The sequence below is a fragment of the Urtica dioica genome, chromosome 9, assembly GCF_054948205.1.
Source record: "Urtica dioica subsp. dioica isolate 48M chromosome 9, U.dioica_male_clone48M_v1_H2, whole genome shotgun sequence".
Taxonomy (NCBI): domain Eukaryota; kingdom Viridiplantae; phylum Streptophyta; class Magnoliopsida; order Rosales; family Urticaceae; genus Urtica; species Urtica dioica.
Window position 1 is genome coordinate 24413748 of NC_142764.1, and position 16147 is coordinate 24429894.

A 16147-nucleotide genomic window follows, 5' to 3' on the forward strand; every position below is an offset into this window, starting at 1 on the left:
GTTTAAAAATATGATAACGTGTCTATGAGAGTCACCACGGAGAAATTACATGACTTTGTTTCGAGAAAATTACATATTAATAACAAATAAAAATAAAGGTAATTAAAATGTAGCGTATGATAAAATTCAAATAATGTTCTTCTTTTCTTCGACACTTGCCACATATAACAACGGCTTATTTTTTTTTTCTTTTGAAGATTTATAACAAAAAGGCTTTAATAAAGCATATTTCACACCCACATTTCCTTCATTATGTCCATATATGTTAGTTACATGTAAATAAAGCTATCTATTTTTCAATACGCCAATTAAAAAAAAATCAATTTAAGGATATGTAGGCCACCCCATAGTGTGTGATAAAAAAAACAATGGTATATATGTATATGTTGGTAGCTAGACGCCAAAAAGGCCATCCCAGCCAGAAACTAAGCGTCCACGCCACACACATCTCAACCGTCCACTCACGCTCCTCGAAATCTGACGGCTTATATTTAATCGCAAAACCGCGTACACACTCTAAGCGATTAACGCTCAGTGCCTATAAATAAAACGGTCTTTTAACCGTAATTCACTTTCATCATATACAAATACAATACAACAACAAAAACACTTCAAAACTCAAAATCAAACAATCCCAATCACTTCGAAACAACAAAATCAAGAAAAATGTCGTGGATTTCGACCGCGAAATTCACGGCGGTTTCGATCGCCGCCGCTCTGACGGCCTTGGCGGCGGCTGAGCTCGTTCCGCGAGCGTGCAGCTCGGTCGGCGCGTTGAGCTCGCTTGGCGCGTGGCTGAAACCGCCGTACGTTTACGTGGTTATCAACGGAATCATTATCTCCATCGTTGCGTCGTCGAGATTCCATTTCAACAGCAACGAGAAATTATCTGCTGCGACGAGCGCAGTGGTAGTGGTGGTACCGCCGGAGGATAGTAATTACTATCATCAATACGGTCAAGAGATTGTTGTGGTCAAAGAGGTGATCGAACTGGCTGATCAAAAAGATCCAACGGTGGAGATGCTTCCTGAGGATGATCATAATCATGATCTCGATTATAATAGTGTAGAGCTGTCAGCAGAGAAGCCTCGCCGGAAACTGGCGAAACAAATTACCTCGACTCAAGGTAATTATTATATAATTTATAAATACAACACTTATTCGTTGTTTTTTTTTTTTAATATCTGAAAATTCTCATAACCGAACACTTTGTCATGGCTATATCGTACAATCACACAATCACGCTTTTCGGCGACAGTGAATTACTTTTCGAACTGGTCGGTAGATTAAAAGAGCCTTTATTATTTGGTATGAAAAAAAAAATTATAGGTTGCATATATTTGCATGTAAAACCTGGTCATTCTTATTGTCGAAACGTTAAAAAGAAATGTCTATAACGGAATAAACTGTACTTTAAAAAAGAATACTATCTTATTGGGATATATATCGATCCATTTTCTCCAAGCAGGATGATGAACCTCTAAAAGAAATTAATTTTTAGAGTACAGTTATGTGCAGCTCGGTATTATTTTTCATCGTCAATATATATTCAACCAGCTGGAAAAACTAATATAAATTTTTTTAAAAAAAAGCTTAATCACATGAATTTCATATTATTCGCTATCGCCCTATATATCTTTAGTTAGTACCCTGAGTTTTTACCTTAGTTATATTTTAATGATTAGAAAATTTTAAAGCAAATTCTCAAGAATTGAAATATGTAGTGGTTAAGGTAATGAATTTAAAATTACATATTACTTACATTACTTACGTAATAATTTAATAAGTTTCTGCATTTATATTAAAAAAAAAATTCAGTTAAAGTGAGTCTAAAAAATTCTGGAGTTCAAATGAAAATATAATATTGTGATCCTAGATTCCATTTGCCAAAAAAGCTCAAAAATATTATGAATATCATTTTATATAAACTTATTTTCATCTTATTATTCAAAATTAAGTAAATATAAACTTTTGCCACGTATATGTGCTAAGATTTTTTCGTCGTTTTGATTAATTAATTAATAGAAAGGAAATGCTAAAGATCACTCACACAGTCATTTGTTAATAATAACAATCGCTAAATCAGGAGATCCACGTATCAGCTGTTATTTAATTTCCGTTAAAAAAAATATAGCCAAACAAAATAGAGTTCAAACTTGCGTTTGTATATACATATATGCACATACACATAAGATGTATATCAATATATATATATATATAAAGGAAAAAGATATAGACCGAGAAATAAAATCTACAAAAGTCAACCTTAACACTTGGGTTTCATAGAGTTAGAGATACGTAAGTTTACGTGACTAATTTGCGAGTTCTTTTTTATAATGGGATATTTACTTCAATTCACTAACTATTTACCATTAACAATTAATTAATTAATCCCTTACTTTATTTGTTTCGCAGATGGACTAATGGCGTTGAAGGCGTCAAAGCCCAAACGGCACGAGAGCTTTGAGAACACGTGGAAGATGATAACGGAGGGGCGTCAAACGCCGTTAGCCAGGCAAATGAAGAAGTGTGACACGTGGGAAAGTAAGCACCGTCAGATCGTCGACCGCGAGGCGGTGGGACCGCATGCGGTGGAGAAATCTGAGACGTTCAAGGACAGAGCCAATGATCATGAGCCAGCTGTCACCCCCAATTTGCGGAAAGAGCCGTCACTGAGTCAGGACGAGTTGAACAAGCGAGTTGAAGCGTTCATAAAGAAGTTCAACGAGGAGATGAGGCTGCAGAGGCAAGAGTCTCTGAATCAGTATATGGAGATGATCAACCGTGGAGCCAGCTAGTCATCTCAAGATGGATAATATAAATATAATATTAATATACATGTACATACACTTATATACGATTATATATTGGGTTTTTTTTTACTTGGTATATTGGTTTAATTAACATTTGTTATTCCAAAAGGTGTGATTTGGGTTAGTTCGTTAACTATGACTCAGTTAGAGGTTGACCCGAGCTTTTTCTTTGGGTTAATCAGATTGAAGAGCTTCTTTTTTTATTCATTAGTTATATAACTTTATTTACAATTTTCGTCATTAGTCAATTTTTAGTAATTTTTTTTATAAATTATCATGATCAACGCGTAAATTGACTGAAATATTCTATTAAATCGTTGATTATTTACTTAAAACTAACAAAACGTTAGTTATTTAAACTTACAAAACGTTGATTAATTAAAAATTTAACTAGTTTAGTTGGTTAGTTTGCTAGTTATTTATAACTAACCAATGGATATTAATTTAATAAAGAAATTAGTTTTATATTAGCAAAAATTATTTAGCAAATAAATAAAATTTCCAATGTACTTTTACATGATTAAGAAAGTACAACTTAAATGTTTTACTGGTATAAAATGTTTATCAAGTATCAACCCTTTAGATTGTTTTTTAAATCAAGTATCAACCTTTTTTTTTTCTAACAAGTATCAACCCTTATAGATTGTTAGACATATAGTCATTCCACTGCTAATTATTTAAGTGAACATAAATTTACTAAAATATCCTCTTTTTTTGGGTATTTGGATCGTGAATGTTCTTTGTAGAACTTGTTACTCCTACTTTTCTTCTCTAACAAATTTCTTTCATATTAGAAAGACCAGCCAATCATAATAAACAATCAGAATCAAACTAAAAAGATACACGAATTGAACAAATCATACTATTTTCCTTTGTAAAGTTTTAGGCAAAGTTCCGATCGTCGTTTTCGATGCCGTTTCGAATCTCCTGATTTACGGAAAATCGACACTTCGATGAAAAATCGAACGGAAAAATTGTAAAAAAAAAGTAGTCGGTTTGCCATTTTCAAATACCGTTTTCGATGCAAAACCGACATGCCAATGAAAAATCGAACGAAAATAATGTTGTGAAATAAAATAATACATAGATATATGTAAATATAGTCCAAAAATAAAACACTAAAAATCATACATATCAAACATAGTCACACCACAAAATGTATCAAAGACGGAAATATGAAGTCTAAATATTGCAAACCACCATAAATATAGATGTTCCATACACATATAGATAAAATAGAAGTCTAAATATTGCAAACCACCATAAATATATATGTATAAATGATTCTTTATCTTGTCTAATATATCAACAGACTTCAAAAACACGCTCTTATCAACCGAATATACCATAACATTTATTATTCTCAATCGCGATGGGCCTGTCCAACTGTCCGACATTATTGTGCATCTGTACTGCTTCATGTTTCTCTTTCCTTATTGATGTACTTCTTCACAGACGCGACATCGTCTTTAAAGTACGTATTGTAAATCTCGTACGAAGTAGGAAGCGGAATACCTGCGACTTCACTTTATTTACTGGAATGCTTTCGTGAATGATGTAGCTGCTTACGGCTCTTCCTAATCTTTCGTCATCTTAGAAGTAGATCTATGTCGCGCACTTTCTTATCGAAAATGAGGCGGTGTTGGTACACTCCATGAACCCCCACCACAGCCAGATCTACATGCATATGACTATGACTCTCGTTGGCTTCTCTTCAGAGCTTGCAAAGTATCTTGTTCAAATTGAAGATCAGTGTCAAACTCTTCATGAGTAGGACCGAAGCATCTTCTCAAGTGCTCGTCAACTATTTCATCTAGAACTGACTTGTTTTTTTTTTTAATAGTCGCCGTCGCTAATGCTTTCATATCATCTCATACTTTTGTAGGATAACTCGGACATTTCTTGACATTTTTTCTTCGGATCGTTTCCAATTAAGTGAAACCTCATCCGCATATTCTTTCGCCCCTCGTTACATGTCTACAATGATTGCATGTGAAATGGTTCGGATTTGTTGCAGCCGATGTACAATGATTATGAACTCCTTCATCGCTCATATTTTCATATACCTACATATTGATTTCAAAATTTCTATCAATTTCATTTCATTTAAATTCATTTCCAACAATTTCATTTCGATCGACATCATTCCAAATAATTTCAATTTCAATCATATCAATTCCAACGACTATTATTCAAACATTAATATATGTATAATTGTATATGTAAAGACATAAATTTACTTAAAAAAAACATATACAAATGGTTGAAAAATTTGAAAAAATATATAGATCGTCACAATACAAACAACTTTAATGAACGAGATTATATTAAAAGAAATCGAATTACTCAAAAAAAAAAATTATGGGTTTAAAGTTTTAAAAAACGTACCTGAAATTGGGAAGGATTTCGCTGATTGTTGTCAAGTTTTTGCTGATATTGCACTTCGCCCTGTCAAAACAAAGGAGATACACTGATTTTTGAAGATTGTTGTCGTCGTCTGAGCGGCCTCCTTCACTGGACTTTGAACTCTGAAACTCGCGAGAGACTTTCGTTTCGCTCGACTTTCGTCGAAACTCCACAAAGTTTAATTAATTTTGTTCATTTGAATAAACGAAAAGTGGCGGTCGTTTTTTGTTTGAACGGCGTGTCGTTTCGTCGGCATTCGAACGACATAATGTGGAAAAACGACAAACATAGACTTCGCCGGCCACTTTTGATCCGGAAGCAGCACCGTCGCCGAATTTCGCCATTTTTCGGCGGCATTTAAAACACTGGTTCTAGGAATAGCGGATCTGGATACGAGTGGTCCACTTATTCAGCTACCCGAACTCAACTAATTAAATAATGGACTTGTTACTCGAACTCGTTTACCTAATTTTTAAAACGGGCCGAATAACGGATATATCCATTGGGTAAACGGGAAGAAAAGTGCCATACTCGTTACCCGTTTACTCGTTTAATTAATTTTTTTAAATTATAAAAAGTAATAAAAACAATGATATTAACAATTGTAGTGCATAAGAGAATGTGAGGAGACAATAGTTTGAGAGTGAGATTGCAAACATGAGTCATTGTACCTCTGATTATTAAGATGACTTACTTTCCACCATCGTGCTTACATCTCCCTCTAGATGAACTGATTTGTCACTTAACTGAGTTACAATTCTTTGTGTCATGTACTGTTTTTTTTTCTTTGTTGATTGTTTGCATTATTTTCTTCCATACGTAGCTAGTTGTTCAATATTTTATTTAAGCTATTAGTTGAGCAATCATCTTCTTATACGCTTAGTAATTTCATCGTGGATGTGGATGTTTGAGCTCTTGAATTTTTTTTTCAAGATTGAAGACGTTGTCGTTGTTGTTGTTGAGCTTGAACAGCGCATGAGAATCACTTTCTTATGGTATCACTTGCACATTTAGAAATTTTGAATGTTTTTCACAAACGTAGCACAAGTTACGACAAGCCTAAATTCAAATTGCACCAAGGCACAGTTACAAACAAAGGCAAAGATGTTTCTCGAGGAAAATTGAGAGAATGGGAGGGATAGATATTCGAATAAGAAGTGAGAAGAATGGGAGGCATAGTCTTTTAGCTACTTTTCCAAGAAGAGATTCCTCCTAGAATTCTCAGTTTGACAAGTGTTTGTTAAATGTTTGCAAAAATGTCGTTTCGTATCTTTTCATGTAGACTTTCAACCAATCTTGGGTGAAGCTTGACTCTCAAGACCTCCTCCGGATCGGCAACAAGGAGTTCACTTCCTCCTCCTCTTTCGGGTCATCTTTACCCCTCAAATTAGGGAAAGAAAGACATGTTTAACGATTTAAAACATTAACATCAAAGAGACTATAAACATGTAAAATTGAAAACTTTCTTCAACACATTTGTTCTTCAATTTCCGTTAATTGCTTGGTCAAAAAAAAAAAAAAAAAAAAGGTACAGAAGTTAGAAAAACTAAAAGGCTGATTTTTTTCTTCTTCTGTTCATACAAATAATTAATCAATTGTCGTTTTCTTCTTAAAAGATCAAAAATACATTGTACACGGTCAATCTAAAAAAGCTGGCACAAGATTTGCATATATTAGTTTCTCCTCGGAACTACGACTGTCCAAGCCTTTGCCGTTTAATCCTCTCCAACGCACCAAGACGGCTTTCGTCGGCCTTGTCATCTTCACTTTCCTTTCTCTTCGAAGCCAACCCTCCGAAAACGGCATCGGGTACGTCTTTCTGTTTGATCTCGACCTTGTCATCGGCATCCTTGTCTTCATCGGAGTCGCTCTCCTCAGGAAGCTCGATGTCGTCTCTGTTTGCGGAGGCTTTGGTCCCATCGCCGGACTGAGACTCGACTCCGGCGCTCACAAACCCGACTTTCCGGGTTCCGTTATCGGTGGCCGCCGGAACCAACTGCCTCTCGAGGGCGGCCATTTCGTCCTCAGTCACGCCCGCTTCTTTCAGCTTCTCCTTTGCCTCCTCCAGATTCACCGTCTGGTCTTTCTGCATCTTATATTCCGGCAGAATAAAGTGCGTCTGCGTAAACACAACACGATGATCAATACGCAATAATAATAACAATAAAGAGAATATCTTTAAAACCCTTAAGTTTTGACCAATTGAAGCAATAATATAACCCTCTTTACATTACATCATAAATAATAAAATAAACCCTCGCTCTTGATTACTGACACAAAACCCTCAGTTTTACTATTTATGATTTAAAAAATATATGTATTCAACTCTCTGTACACATATATTTTAAAAATAGCCTAAATTAGTCGAGGATTTTCTAGCGTCATTAAGTAAAGAACTAAAGATTTTTTTTTCTTTTCTTTTCCCCCTGATATGGTGTAAAACAAAGGATCATACTGCGTCATTCGATCAAAACTGAAGGTTTTTTTGGTGATATTTGATTTTGATTTAGTTTTTACCTGACTATAGCTCGCGGAGACACTTCTCTTGATGCGGAGCATCTCTCTGAACGTGTCTTCGTTCCCATGCTGGACTTCGAAGGCGTGCCACTTGGTCCAGAAATCCTCGTCGGAGCGCGGGTCGGAGAACTGGGAGGCGAATATGTACAGCCCGCGGGCCCGGTCAATCTCACCCAAGCTCTTCTCGAGCTCGGCGTACCTGATACACATGACCTTTGCGTCCTTGTCAGGGAGACCGGACTCTATGGCTTGCTCGTATATCTCCCTCGTCCTCGGGACTCCGAATCTCTCGGCCGCCTTGGCGATGTAGATCTCGTACATTCCCAGCTTCTCGTTGCCCGGGACCGCTTTCGTCGCTTGGTCGTAAACCGCCATGGCCCGCTTTGCCATCCCGAATTCCTCTTCCAGCTTCGCGTACTGAAGATACAGTGGCTTCACAGAATCTGCTGGGGCCTGATAAATATATCCAGTGGAAACGCTGGGGTTAGTGTCGGAATATTAAAAGTGGTTAAACCAAGATGTATATACACAGATTTCCTATGACATACCGTATCAACAGCGTGTTCGAACAGCTCTCGTGCCCGTTCGAGATTCTTATCTCCGAATCTCTTGACGAACTTTGTCAGGTAAGTCACCCATATGTCCTTGACGTGCGGGTACTTGAAAATCTTGACACCTCTTTCGTACACCTTGAATGAATCTTCAAAGTATTTATGTTCCTGAAACAGTATAATGATAAATTTATACTTACATCTATAACAAAGTAATATCTAAAAATAAAAATAAAAATAAAAAGAACAAAAAAGAGAGAACGAGGAGAGAGAAGGAACATACTTCCAGAAGCATTGCGTAATTTATTATGATCTGTGGCGTGGCGATTCTCAAGTCCAATATCCTCTCATAAACTGCTCGAGTAGACTCCAGATTTCCCAGGCTCTCCTCCAAATCGACGTAAAACGTCCAAAGTCTCAGCGATTTGTGCAGTTTCATCTGAACAGGCTCGTTTCCGTCAGCAGCCACTGTGAGACGATAGAGGTAAACATCGACTGTTAGTTATGATCAAAATCACGGGACTTCATGATACAAAATTGTTTCTTAGCACAAAATGGTTTTCACTACTCATATTAACCACCCTATTACTGACTACAAGCCAACCAACACTATCAACGCCCAAAACCCTTTTCTTCGTCTCTGCATGTAACTACAATTCTCTCAGTTTTCTTTCAGTCCTATACAATTCGAAGTCCACCACATATATCTAAAAGCTTATTTGATCAGGCTGCCTAGAAAAGCAACCACTTGCTTTCTATTTTGCATAAACTATCAACCAACGTGAGATTCAAGTTTCAGACATTGGAAGACAAGCAATTATATCAATAATAGAACGTCTCCGGGGAATAAATGGAGAACTAATGGTCCCTTAGAAAAGAAAGCAATTAAAAAGTGAACAAAAAACCATATCGGACACTCGAGAGGTCCGAGCATTCATTCTTACTTAACCCCCTATGCTCGTAACTTCAATGGATCATATATTTAACCCCCCAATTCTCTGTTATCATTCTTACACCCTCTAATATCTAGTTCCTAACAGAATTCAATGGCCCGGGTTTAGAAACTAATACGGACACTGAGTAAGTCATCAAAGATGTGGTTAGTCGGTACCTCTGCGTTTGACCTCGAGGGAGGGCTCGGCGGTGGCGCGCCTCATGAGGTCGAGCGCCCCTTTGAAGTTCTTGTGGCGGAGCTCCATCTCGGCCCACTCGCACCACAAGCTCGCGAGGTTGTCGACGGTCTTGTACGCCACCTGGACCGCCTTGTCGAAGATCACCCTCGCGTTCGCCACGTCACCGTGCGCCTCGTAGAGCTTCGCGAACGCGATCCACAGCGTGTGTGGCTTCCCAACAGCCTTCCCGGGGTCCACCGTTCTCACGGCTTCCGTGTAAGTCAGAATCTGCTTCGCCGGACTTCCCTCGAAGAGCTTCACACGACGGTGCCACTGCTCAACATTGTGCGGGTTCTGCCTCAGCAAAACGCTGTTCGCCAGCTCGGGCCTCCGTTCCATCAGCAAGTCCAGCCTCGCCAGCCTCAGGTCAACATCGTCCTCGTCGTGTAGCCAAAACCCCTCCAAAATCTTCCTCTTCACCTCTTTCCCCGACAAAGACCCGAGATCGAGCCGCCGGAGATCGATCTCCTCTTCTTCTCCTCCATCCTTATCAGGTTCTTCATCGTCTTCGTCGTCGAGTGAGTCCATTTTGAGGGCGAGCATGCTTTCCTCGAACTGGGCGTAGGAGTCGAAGACGACGCTGAAGTCTCGGACTGTGACGACGGTGGACATGCCTTCCTCGAAGACGTCCCGGGCCTTCTCGTGGAGGCGGCGGCGGATATAGAACTCGGCCAAGGAAGTCCAGAGCCGCCCGACCTCGTCGGTGAACTTCCTGATCCCGCCACGGATGATCGCGTCCACGTCAAGCCCCGAGATCTCTTCGGCGCGCTTCGTCAGCAAATCGCAGAGCTCGAGCCAGAGCCGGTGCCTCGTCTTCCCTTTCACGGACGAGAACCCGTCGTCGTTGAGGACTCCGGCGAGCCGCTCCGCCGCCTCCTGGAACAGCCCCGCCGAGAGGAGGAACTCGATGAAGTCCTCAACGTGGGTCGGGTCGAACATGAGGTATCGCCGGAAGACTCGCAGAGACGTGTCGGAAGGGACTCCGGGGAGGGAGACCAGGGCGAGATAGGGTCCCCAGACTCGGTCGTGCTGGGTCACGGGAAGGGCTCGGAGGGCTCGGTCGAAGGCTCGGCGGGCCCGGGTCAAGAGCCGCTGGGAAATCAGGTGGGTCAGGTACATGGTCCAGACACGTGGCATCTTGTGCATGGTGGCGAGGGCTCGCTCGAAGGTGTTGTTGAGGGAGTCGTGGCGGCGATCGGTCGGAGAGAGTCCGCGGACTTGGTCGAGGCGCTCGCGGAGGTAGGCGTGCCAGAGCTTGTAGCTTCCGGGGAGGGCTTTGAGGGCTCGCTCGTAGATCACGGCGCGCTTCGCGAACGGCGCGGCGGAGCGGGCGACCAGGTAGCGCCACCACAGGCGGAGGCTGAACGGGTTGCGGAGGAGCTCCTCCTCGTAGGGCAGGTCGTCCTGGGATGGGTATAGCTCCTTCGATATCGCCATCCGCGATCTGATCTAACTCTCGGCTTCACGATTATCACTAGCTACTATTGACTCGCTCACTTGCTACTACCACTGAATAATTACAAGATTTGGGGTGATTCTTCTGCTTACCGCGGCGTTGATGGTTCACGGGACGGAGTGAGTGAGATGGTCTCGCGTTTGAGAGAATGAGCGAATTTTGGGTGTATAAACCCTAGAACTGATTTGGGGGTTAATCTCGACGACGCATAAGGCTTTCAACATCGGCGATTTAGGGGTTTAGCTTTATGGATTTTTGTTTTGCTCAAAGGGTCCCTGAACCTTTTGGACTGGAGGCATTTTAACCAATAAATTTATTCTTAAAAGAATCACCCCCGATCTTTTATTATTTGGCAAAATAAGCCCGCCTTGAACTTAATTGCCAATGCCATGCATGCGTGATTAATTAGACCAATAGTTCAATGGTCACTTAAAAAAAAAAAAAAAAAAAAAAGGAGCTCAAATTTCACAGTTAATTTAATTGAATAATTAATTTCGGTGAAATATTCAATTAAATTAACTGTGAAATGACCAAATAAAATGAAACTTAGATTATATCTTTAAAAGAAAGTAAAAAATTGGCTATTTGTAACAAATATTGGATATATTTTCATTATTTTACCAAAGTCTTATTTTTATTTTAGGTTTAGGGAAATAAGAGGAATATATAACCCAACATTCACAATGTTATAAATTTTCTCCGATTTTTGGATGGAAATTTGTTTATAATTGACCACCACCAAAGATTGATATCTATACCAATGTTCACAATCTCATCGCTTTTCTCCAAAAAAAAAGAAAATTATGGAAACTTGTTTTCCGTTGACCATTGGCCAGACAAGGATATTTAAATCAACGTTTCCAATGTCATCGATTTTCTCTGATTTTTGGATAGAAATTCGTTTACCATTGACCACTAACCAAAGTGGGATATCTAAATCAATGTTCACAATGCCATCGCTTTTCTACGATTTTTTATGGAAATTCGTTTACCATTGACCACCGGCTTAAGAGGAATAGCGAAACCAATGTTCACAATGCCATTGTTTTTCTCCGATTGTTGGATGAAAATTCGTTTACCATTGATCATCAGCCAAAGAGGGATAGCTAAATTGAATTTTCACAATGCCATCGCTTTTCTTAGATTTTTGGATGGAAATTCTTTCCGTTATCTAAATCAATGTTTGCAATGCCATCAATTTTTTCTCTTTTTTTTTTAATGAAAGTTTGTTTTACATTGACCACCTGCAAGGAAGATACATTCTTCATTTCATCCTAATTTTTGGCAATTACAACGATTTTCAGCTACACAATAGACTATGTTGTAGAAGACCATTTTTTTTACTCGAATGAAGATATTCAATTTGAAAGGTATCTAAAAACATAGAAATAAAATTTTATGATTATATCATCACAAAATTTCAAATGGTAAAAAAGAAACAAATAATTTCTCTCTTCATAAAGCTTAACTACTAATAGAATTAGAAAGGGAAAAAAAAATTATTTCCACATTTTGGTAAAGATAATAACTTGAGTTTTGCTAATAATTGTCCGATTCCCAAGGAAAAAAAACTTTAACACAATTGACAATGCCGTGCTTCCTAAAACTCGCAACAAAATTTCCAATGAATTTCTCAAATATATATTGCTCACTGCAAAATAATAGTTAATAATCTCATCATCATCTTTTTTGCTTCTTTGAAAACTTCTTCTTTTGGCCGAAATAATTCTCCACATTTTCCGTTCCATAGTCGCCCTCGTCTTTGTTCCTCCTCCTCTTGCCGTCACCCTCTTTGACTTTCTATTAAAGATCATATGAATACAATTGAAAATTAGAAAAACGGAATCACAGCATTTTAATAATATTAACAAAAAGGAGTTCATTATTTTACCGAAATGGCTATTCTTTTCGCATCCGCTACACGCTCCAACAATAGCAACACTTCATCTTCCTCGGCATCATACTGGGGTAATTTTTTGCCTAACACATGCAATAATATTCGGTCTCACTCATTTTGCGATACATTGAATTTTTTTTTCTTTTCATTAAAAAAAAAAAAAACTATTCCCTACCAATGAGCTTCTCGATCTGTATATACCACTCGATTTCGTATTGATTCACGAGAGAGATTGCAACCCCAGATCGACCCGCGCGAGCGGTTCTTCCAACGCGATGAATATAATCCTGAGACCCACATTTCGGTTAGCTAGTCTATAAGAATAATATCAAAGTATTCCCATAAGACTGACCTTGGAGTTTGTAGGGATGTCGTAGTTAATGACCATGTCGACCGATGGAATATCAAGTCCCCTACTTGCCACGTCAGTGCACACAAGTATATTATACTGCCCCGACTTGAATAAATTTAAAGCTCCTAGTCTTTTTGCCTATCAGAAAGGGGATTAATGATGAGTAAATTTTTGTCCAAACAGAGCTTACATGAAATTTTATGAAGAGGTTGAAAAGGACGATTCACATACCTGACTCATATGCCCGCTGATGGGAACAGCCTTAAAGCCAAGATTTGTGAGAACTATAGACAAGAAGCGAGTCGCGTCGCAAGTACGAGTGAATACCATTGATGTAGATGTGGGTCGCGTGGTCAGAATATGAAGTAAAAAGCAATCCTGTGTGGCAGAACAGAAATAATATTTGAGATCATTTTATCGCGAGGAACTGAGAATTCCTATATTAGTGTAATTCCGGGATTAAGAAGAAACCTTGTGCTTAGCGGGCACGAATCGATATTCCTGTCTTAGCGTGTCAACGGTTGAATACTTGGACGCCGCTTCAATCTTTAAAATTAAATAGAATATACGATTAAAATATAACATTTGGGTCAATAAGTTAAATACAAATTTCACTGTGTGAGGAGGATTATAATTTTGGTACCTTTACAGGATTCCTTAGGCAAGCTCGTTGGAGTTTCTTAACCTGAATTAACACACATACGGTCAGTTTTCACCAACATATATGCACGGAAATTCATTAGGCATGCCTTATATCTAGAAGTTGTCACACTGTGATAAGATATATGTATGGAAAGTTTACTGCAGAAGGATCTAACTCTGCCCATCAGAAAAATAGCAGCAATGATAAACTGTCTGTAAATGTATCACCTTTTTGGTCATAGTAGCAGAAAATAAATATGTTCTCCGATCGCGAGGTACAACATTAAGAATTTCGTCGAGGGTTTTCTCAAACTCATCATTCAGCAACCTGTCAGCTTCATCTAAAACCTGCTCAGAATTGCATGTCAACCACATGAGAGAGAGAGAGGGAAAAAAAGAATAAAAAAAATCTATACATCGGCTATTCACTAATAACACGGCTCCAAGGAAAAAAAAATTATCCATCACTATTCACGAACACGAAAAACGTCCATCTAATTCTTAGTGAAAATAACTATACATTGTGTTTTTCGACCTTGTCACAAAAAAACAATAAATAAAAATTAATTCCAAAGCCTGCATTACCGGCTTGTTCTACGAGGAAGCATAAATTATGTATAAAGAATAAGAAACCGTACCAGATACTTCAAAGTGCGAAGAGAAAACCCTTTTGTGTTGGTTAAGTGATCCATTAACCGTCCAGGTGTCGCGACCTGCAATATAAAATTAGAACCTCACGCTATAAAAAAAAAAATTTAAAAAATAAAAAATTATAACTAACATCACATAGACAATACATTGCAATTTTCCAATACACTCCAATTTCTAATTTCTGGTTAGAGTAAAAGAAGCAAACTACCCTTGTGATCATAGACAAATTAGTCATGCATTTGAAAATTTGAATTACCGACGAAGGACTTGGCTTACTTCGAATAGAAGGAAGCAGGAAAATTTCTGTTATAACTGATATATTGTCTAGTCCCAAAACAATAAATATATACAAGACTCATGTTTGGTCATTTTCTAATGTTTGATTCATGCTTAGTATAAGTGAGATTTATTTTTTTATTTTTTTTTTGGTCTTTAGCTGATATTCCAGTTATACCCTGAACCTTATTTCCTATCATCCAAAGTCTGAATCGCACTTACGATTATGTGTGGCCGTTTTGCAAGGCTGATAGCTTGTGCTGTCATGTCCACTCCTCCAACAAGCTATAGATGATTAAGTAGCAAAGCATTAAACTAAAATTACATAATATCACAAAAGTAAACAAAAACCTTCCATTCAATGCCACTATTTATATTTGCATAGTAATACAGACTTGATATCAAAGAATCACAAAACCATTGGTCAACTCTCACCACTGCACACTTGACGTGAATCTCCGATCCTAAAGCTTCAAACTGTTCCGCAATCTGAATCGCAAGCTCCCTAAAGCAGGCGGAGATAAAATAAAAAATAAAAAAAGGAGAATTAAATAATAAATCAAATGAAGTGGAAACAAAACCATAATCACAAGCACAATCAAAAGTCATGAGCTTTACCTCGTCGGAGACATCACACAAGCGAAGAAGGCTTGTTTAGCATCTAAAAGGGCTTGAAGTATTGGAAGAGCAAAAGCTCCAGTTTTACCCGAACCCGTCTGTGCAAGCCCGATCAAGTCTTTGCCTATATTACAATTATCATATCAATCAACAATCTCTGACTTCAATCAATTGTTGTGATTTAAAACGGAAAGAAACAAACAAAATCAATAAAAGGAAGCACAAGAATCCGAAGTGACCTTGGAGAGCATGAGGAATTGCTTCGGTCTGGATTCTCGAGGGATTTTTCCAACCCAATTTGTCGCAAGCTGACAATAGCTCTTCACATACACCCAAGTCCTTGAATGTCTTAACCTCCTCGATTTCCTCCTCCATTGTCTAGTCCTTTATCTAATCAAACAACCCTAAAAAAAACACGAATTTCCTTGAACCCGCAAAGAATCAACAAATGTATAAGCAGAAGTACAGTACAAGTAATGAAATAACATCAAGCTTCACTTCTGCTTACCGTGGCGATGATGGTCAGAGAGAGAGAGAGAAACTGATTTTGGGGGGAATGTTTCTTGTTTATCTAGACTACGCGCAAAGCTTTCAACATCGGCGATTTAGGGGTTTAGCTTTAATATGAACTTAAAAATTGATTTGGATATTTCGATTTTTTTTTTCAAATATAATATTTCGTATATTGAATTTTGATTAGCGCACTATTAGTATTTTAAAATTTATCCAAAAAAAAGGAAATTTATATCCTAATACTGTTTATTCTATTATTTAATAATCTATATTAATTTTAGAG

The 16147-nt window shown here is 38.2% G+C and overlaps 3 protein-coding genes across 4 annotated transcripts; 1 reads left to right on the forward strand and 2 right to left on the reverse strand.

The window, feature by feature from the left end:
* The first annotated feature begins 582 nt into the window (after positions 1–582).
* Positions 583–3044, forward strand: LOC149386048 (uncharacterized). The gene is made up of 2 exons (XM_089626659.1): positions 583–1126; positions 2416–3044. The coding sequence occupies exons 1-2, from the start codon at positions 667–669 to the stop codon at positions 2796–2798; spliced, it is 843 nt and encodes a 280-aa protein (XP_089482785.1). The 5' UTR covers positions 583–666; the 3' UTR covers positions 2799–3044.
* A 3611-nt stretch (positions 3045–6655) lies between these two features.
* On the reverse strand, positions 6656–11209 carry LOC149386049 (Tetratricopeptide repeat (TPR)-like superfamily protein). The gene is made up of 5 exons (XM_089625685.1): positions 9399–11209; positions 8571–8755; positions 8285–8455; positions 7737–8189; positions 6656–7338 (listed from the first exon to the last, which is right to left on the reverse strand). Exons 1-5 carry the CDS (start codon positions 10894–10896, stop codon positions 6910–6912), a joined length of 2736 nt encoding a protein of 911 aa, XP_089481811.1. The 5' UTR covers positions 10897–11209; the 3' UTR covers positions 6656–6909.
* Positions 11210–12327: 1118 nt separating this feature from the next.
* LOC149386050 (DEAD-box ATP-dependent RNA helicase 10-like) lies at positions 12328–15961 on the reverse strand. Of its 2 annotated transcripts, none has more exons than XM_089625791.1 (14): positions 15860–15961; positions 15591–15755; positions 15352–15475; positions 15169–15238; positions 14956–15018; positions 14445–14519; positions 14035–14154; positions 13808–13849; positions 13636–13710; positions 13396–13542; positions 13165–13302; positions 12988–13099; positions 12807–12895; positions 12328–12715 (listed from the first exon to the last, which is right to left on the reverse strand). In XM_089625791.1, the coding sequence occupies exons 2-14, from the start codon at positions 15724–15726 to the stop codon at positions 12596–12598; spliced, it is 1311 nt and encodes a 436-aa protein (XP_089481917.1). In that variant the 5' UTR covers positions 15727–15755; positions 15860–15961; the 3' UTR covers positions 12328–12595. The 2 variants fall into 2 exon arrangements, with proteins under 2 accessions (XP_089481917.1, XP_089481918.1); XM_089625792.1 differs by having other exon boundaries at positions 15591–15775; positions 15860–15959.
* Between the last annotated feature and the right edge of the window lie 186 nt (positions 15962–16147).

Coding starts and splice junctions, on each gene's coding strand:
- LOC149386048 (XM_089626659.1), top strand. CDS start 667: ATGTCGTGGATTTCGACCGCGAAATTCACGGCGGTTTCGATCGCCGCC. Junction 1,127..2,415: donor ACAAATTACCTCGACTCAAG/GTAATTATTATA, acceptor TTTGTTTCGCAG/ATGGACTAATGGCGTTGAAG.
- LOC149386049 (XM_089625685.1), bottom strand. CDS start 10,896: ATGGCGATATCGAAGGAGCTATACCCATCCCAGGACGACCTGCCCTAC. Junction 8,456..8,570: donor ATTACGCAATGCTTCTGGAA/GTATGTTCCTTC, acceptor ATACTGTTTCAG/GAACATAAATACTTTGAAGA. Junction 8,190..8,284: donor TCGAACACGCTGTTGATACG/GTATGTCATAGG, acceptor TATATTTATCAG/GCCCCAGCAGATTCTGTGAA.
- LOC149386050 (XM_089625791.1), bottom strand. CDS start 15,726: ATGGAGGAGGAAATCGAGGAGGTTAAGACATTCAAGGACTTGGGTGTA. Junction 14,520..14,955: donor CAAAACGGCCACACATAATC/GTAAGTGCGATT, acceptor TTTATATTGCAG/GTCGCGACACCTGGACGGTT. Junction 13,100..13,164: donor ACATCCCTACAAACTCCAAG/GTCAGTCTTATG, acceptor TGTGGGTCTCAG/GATTATATTCATCGCGTTGG.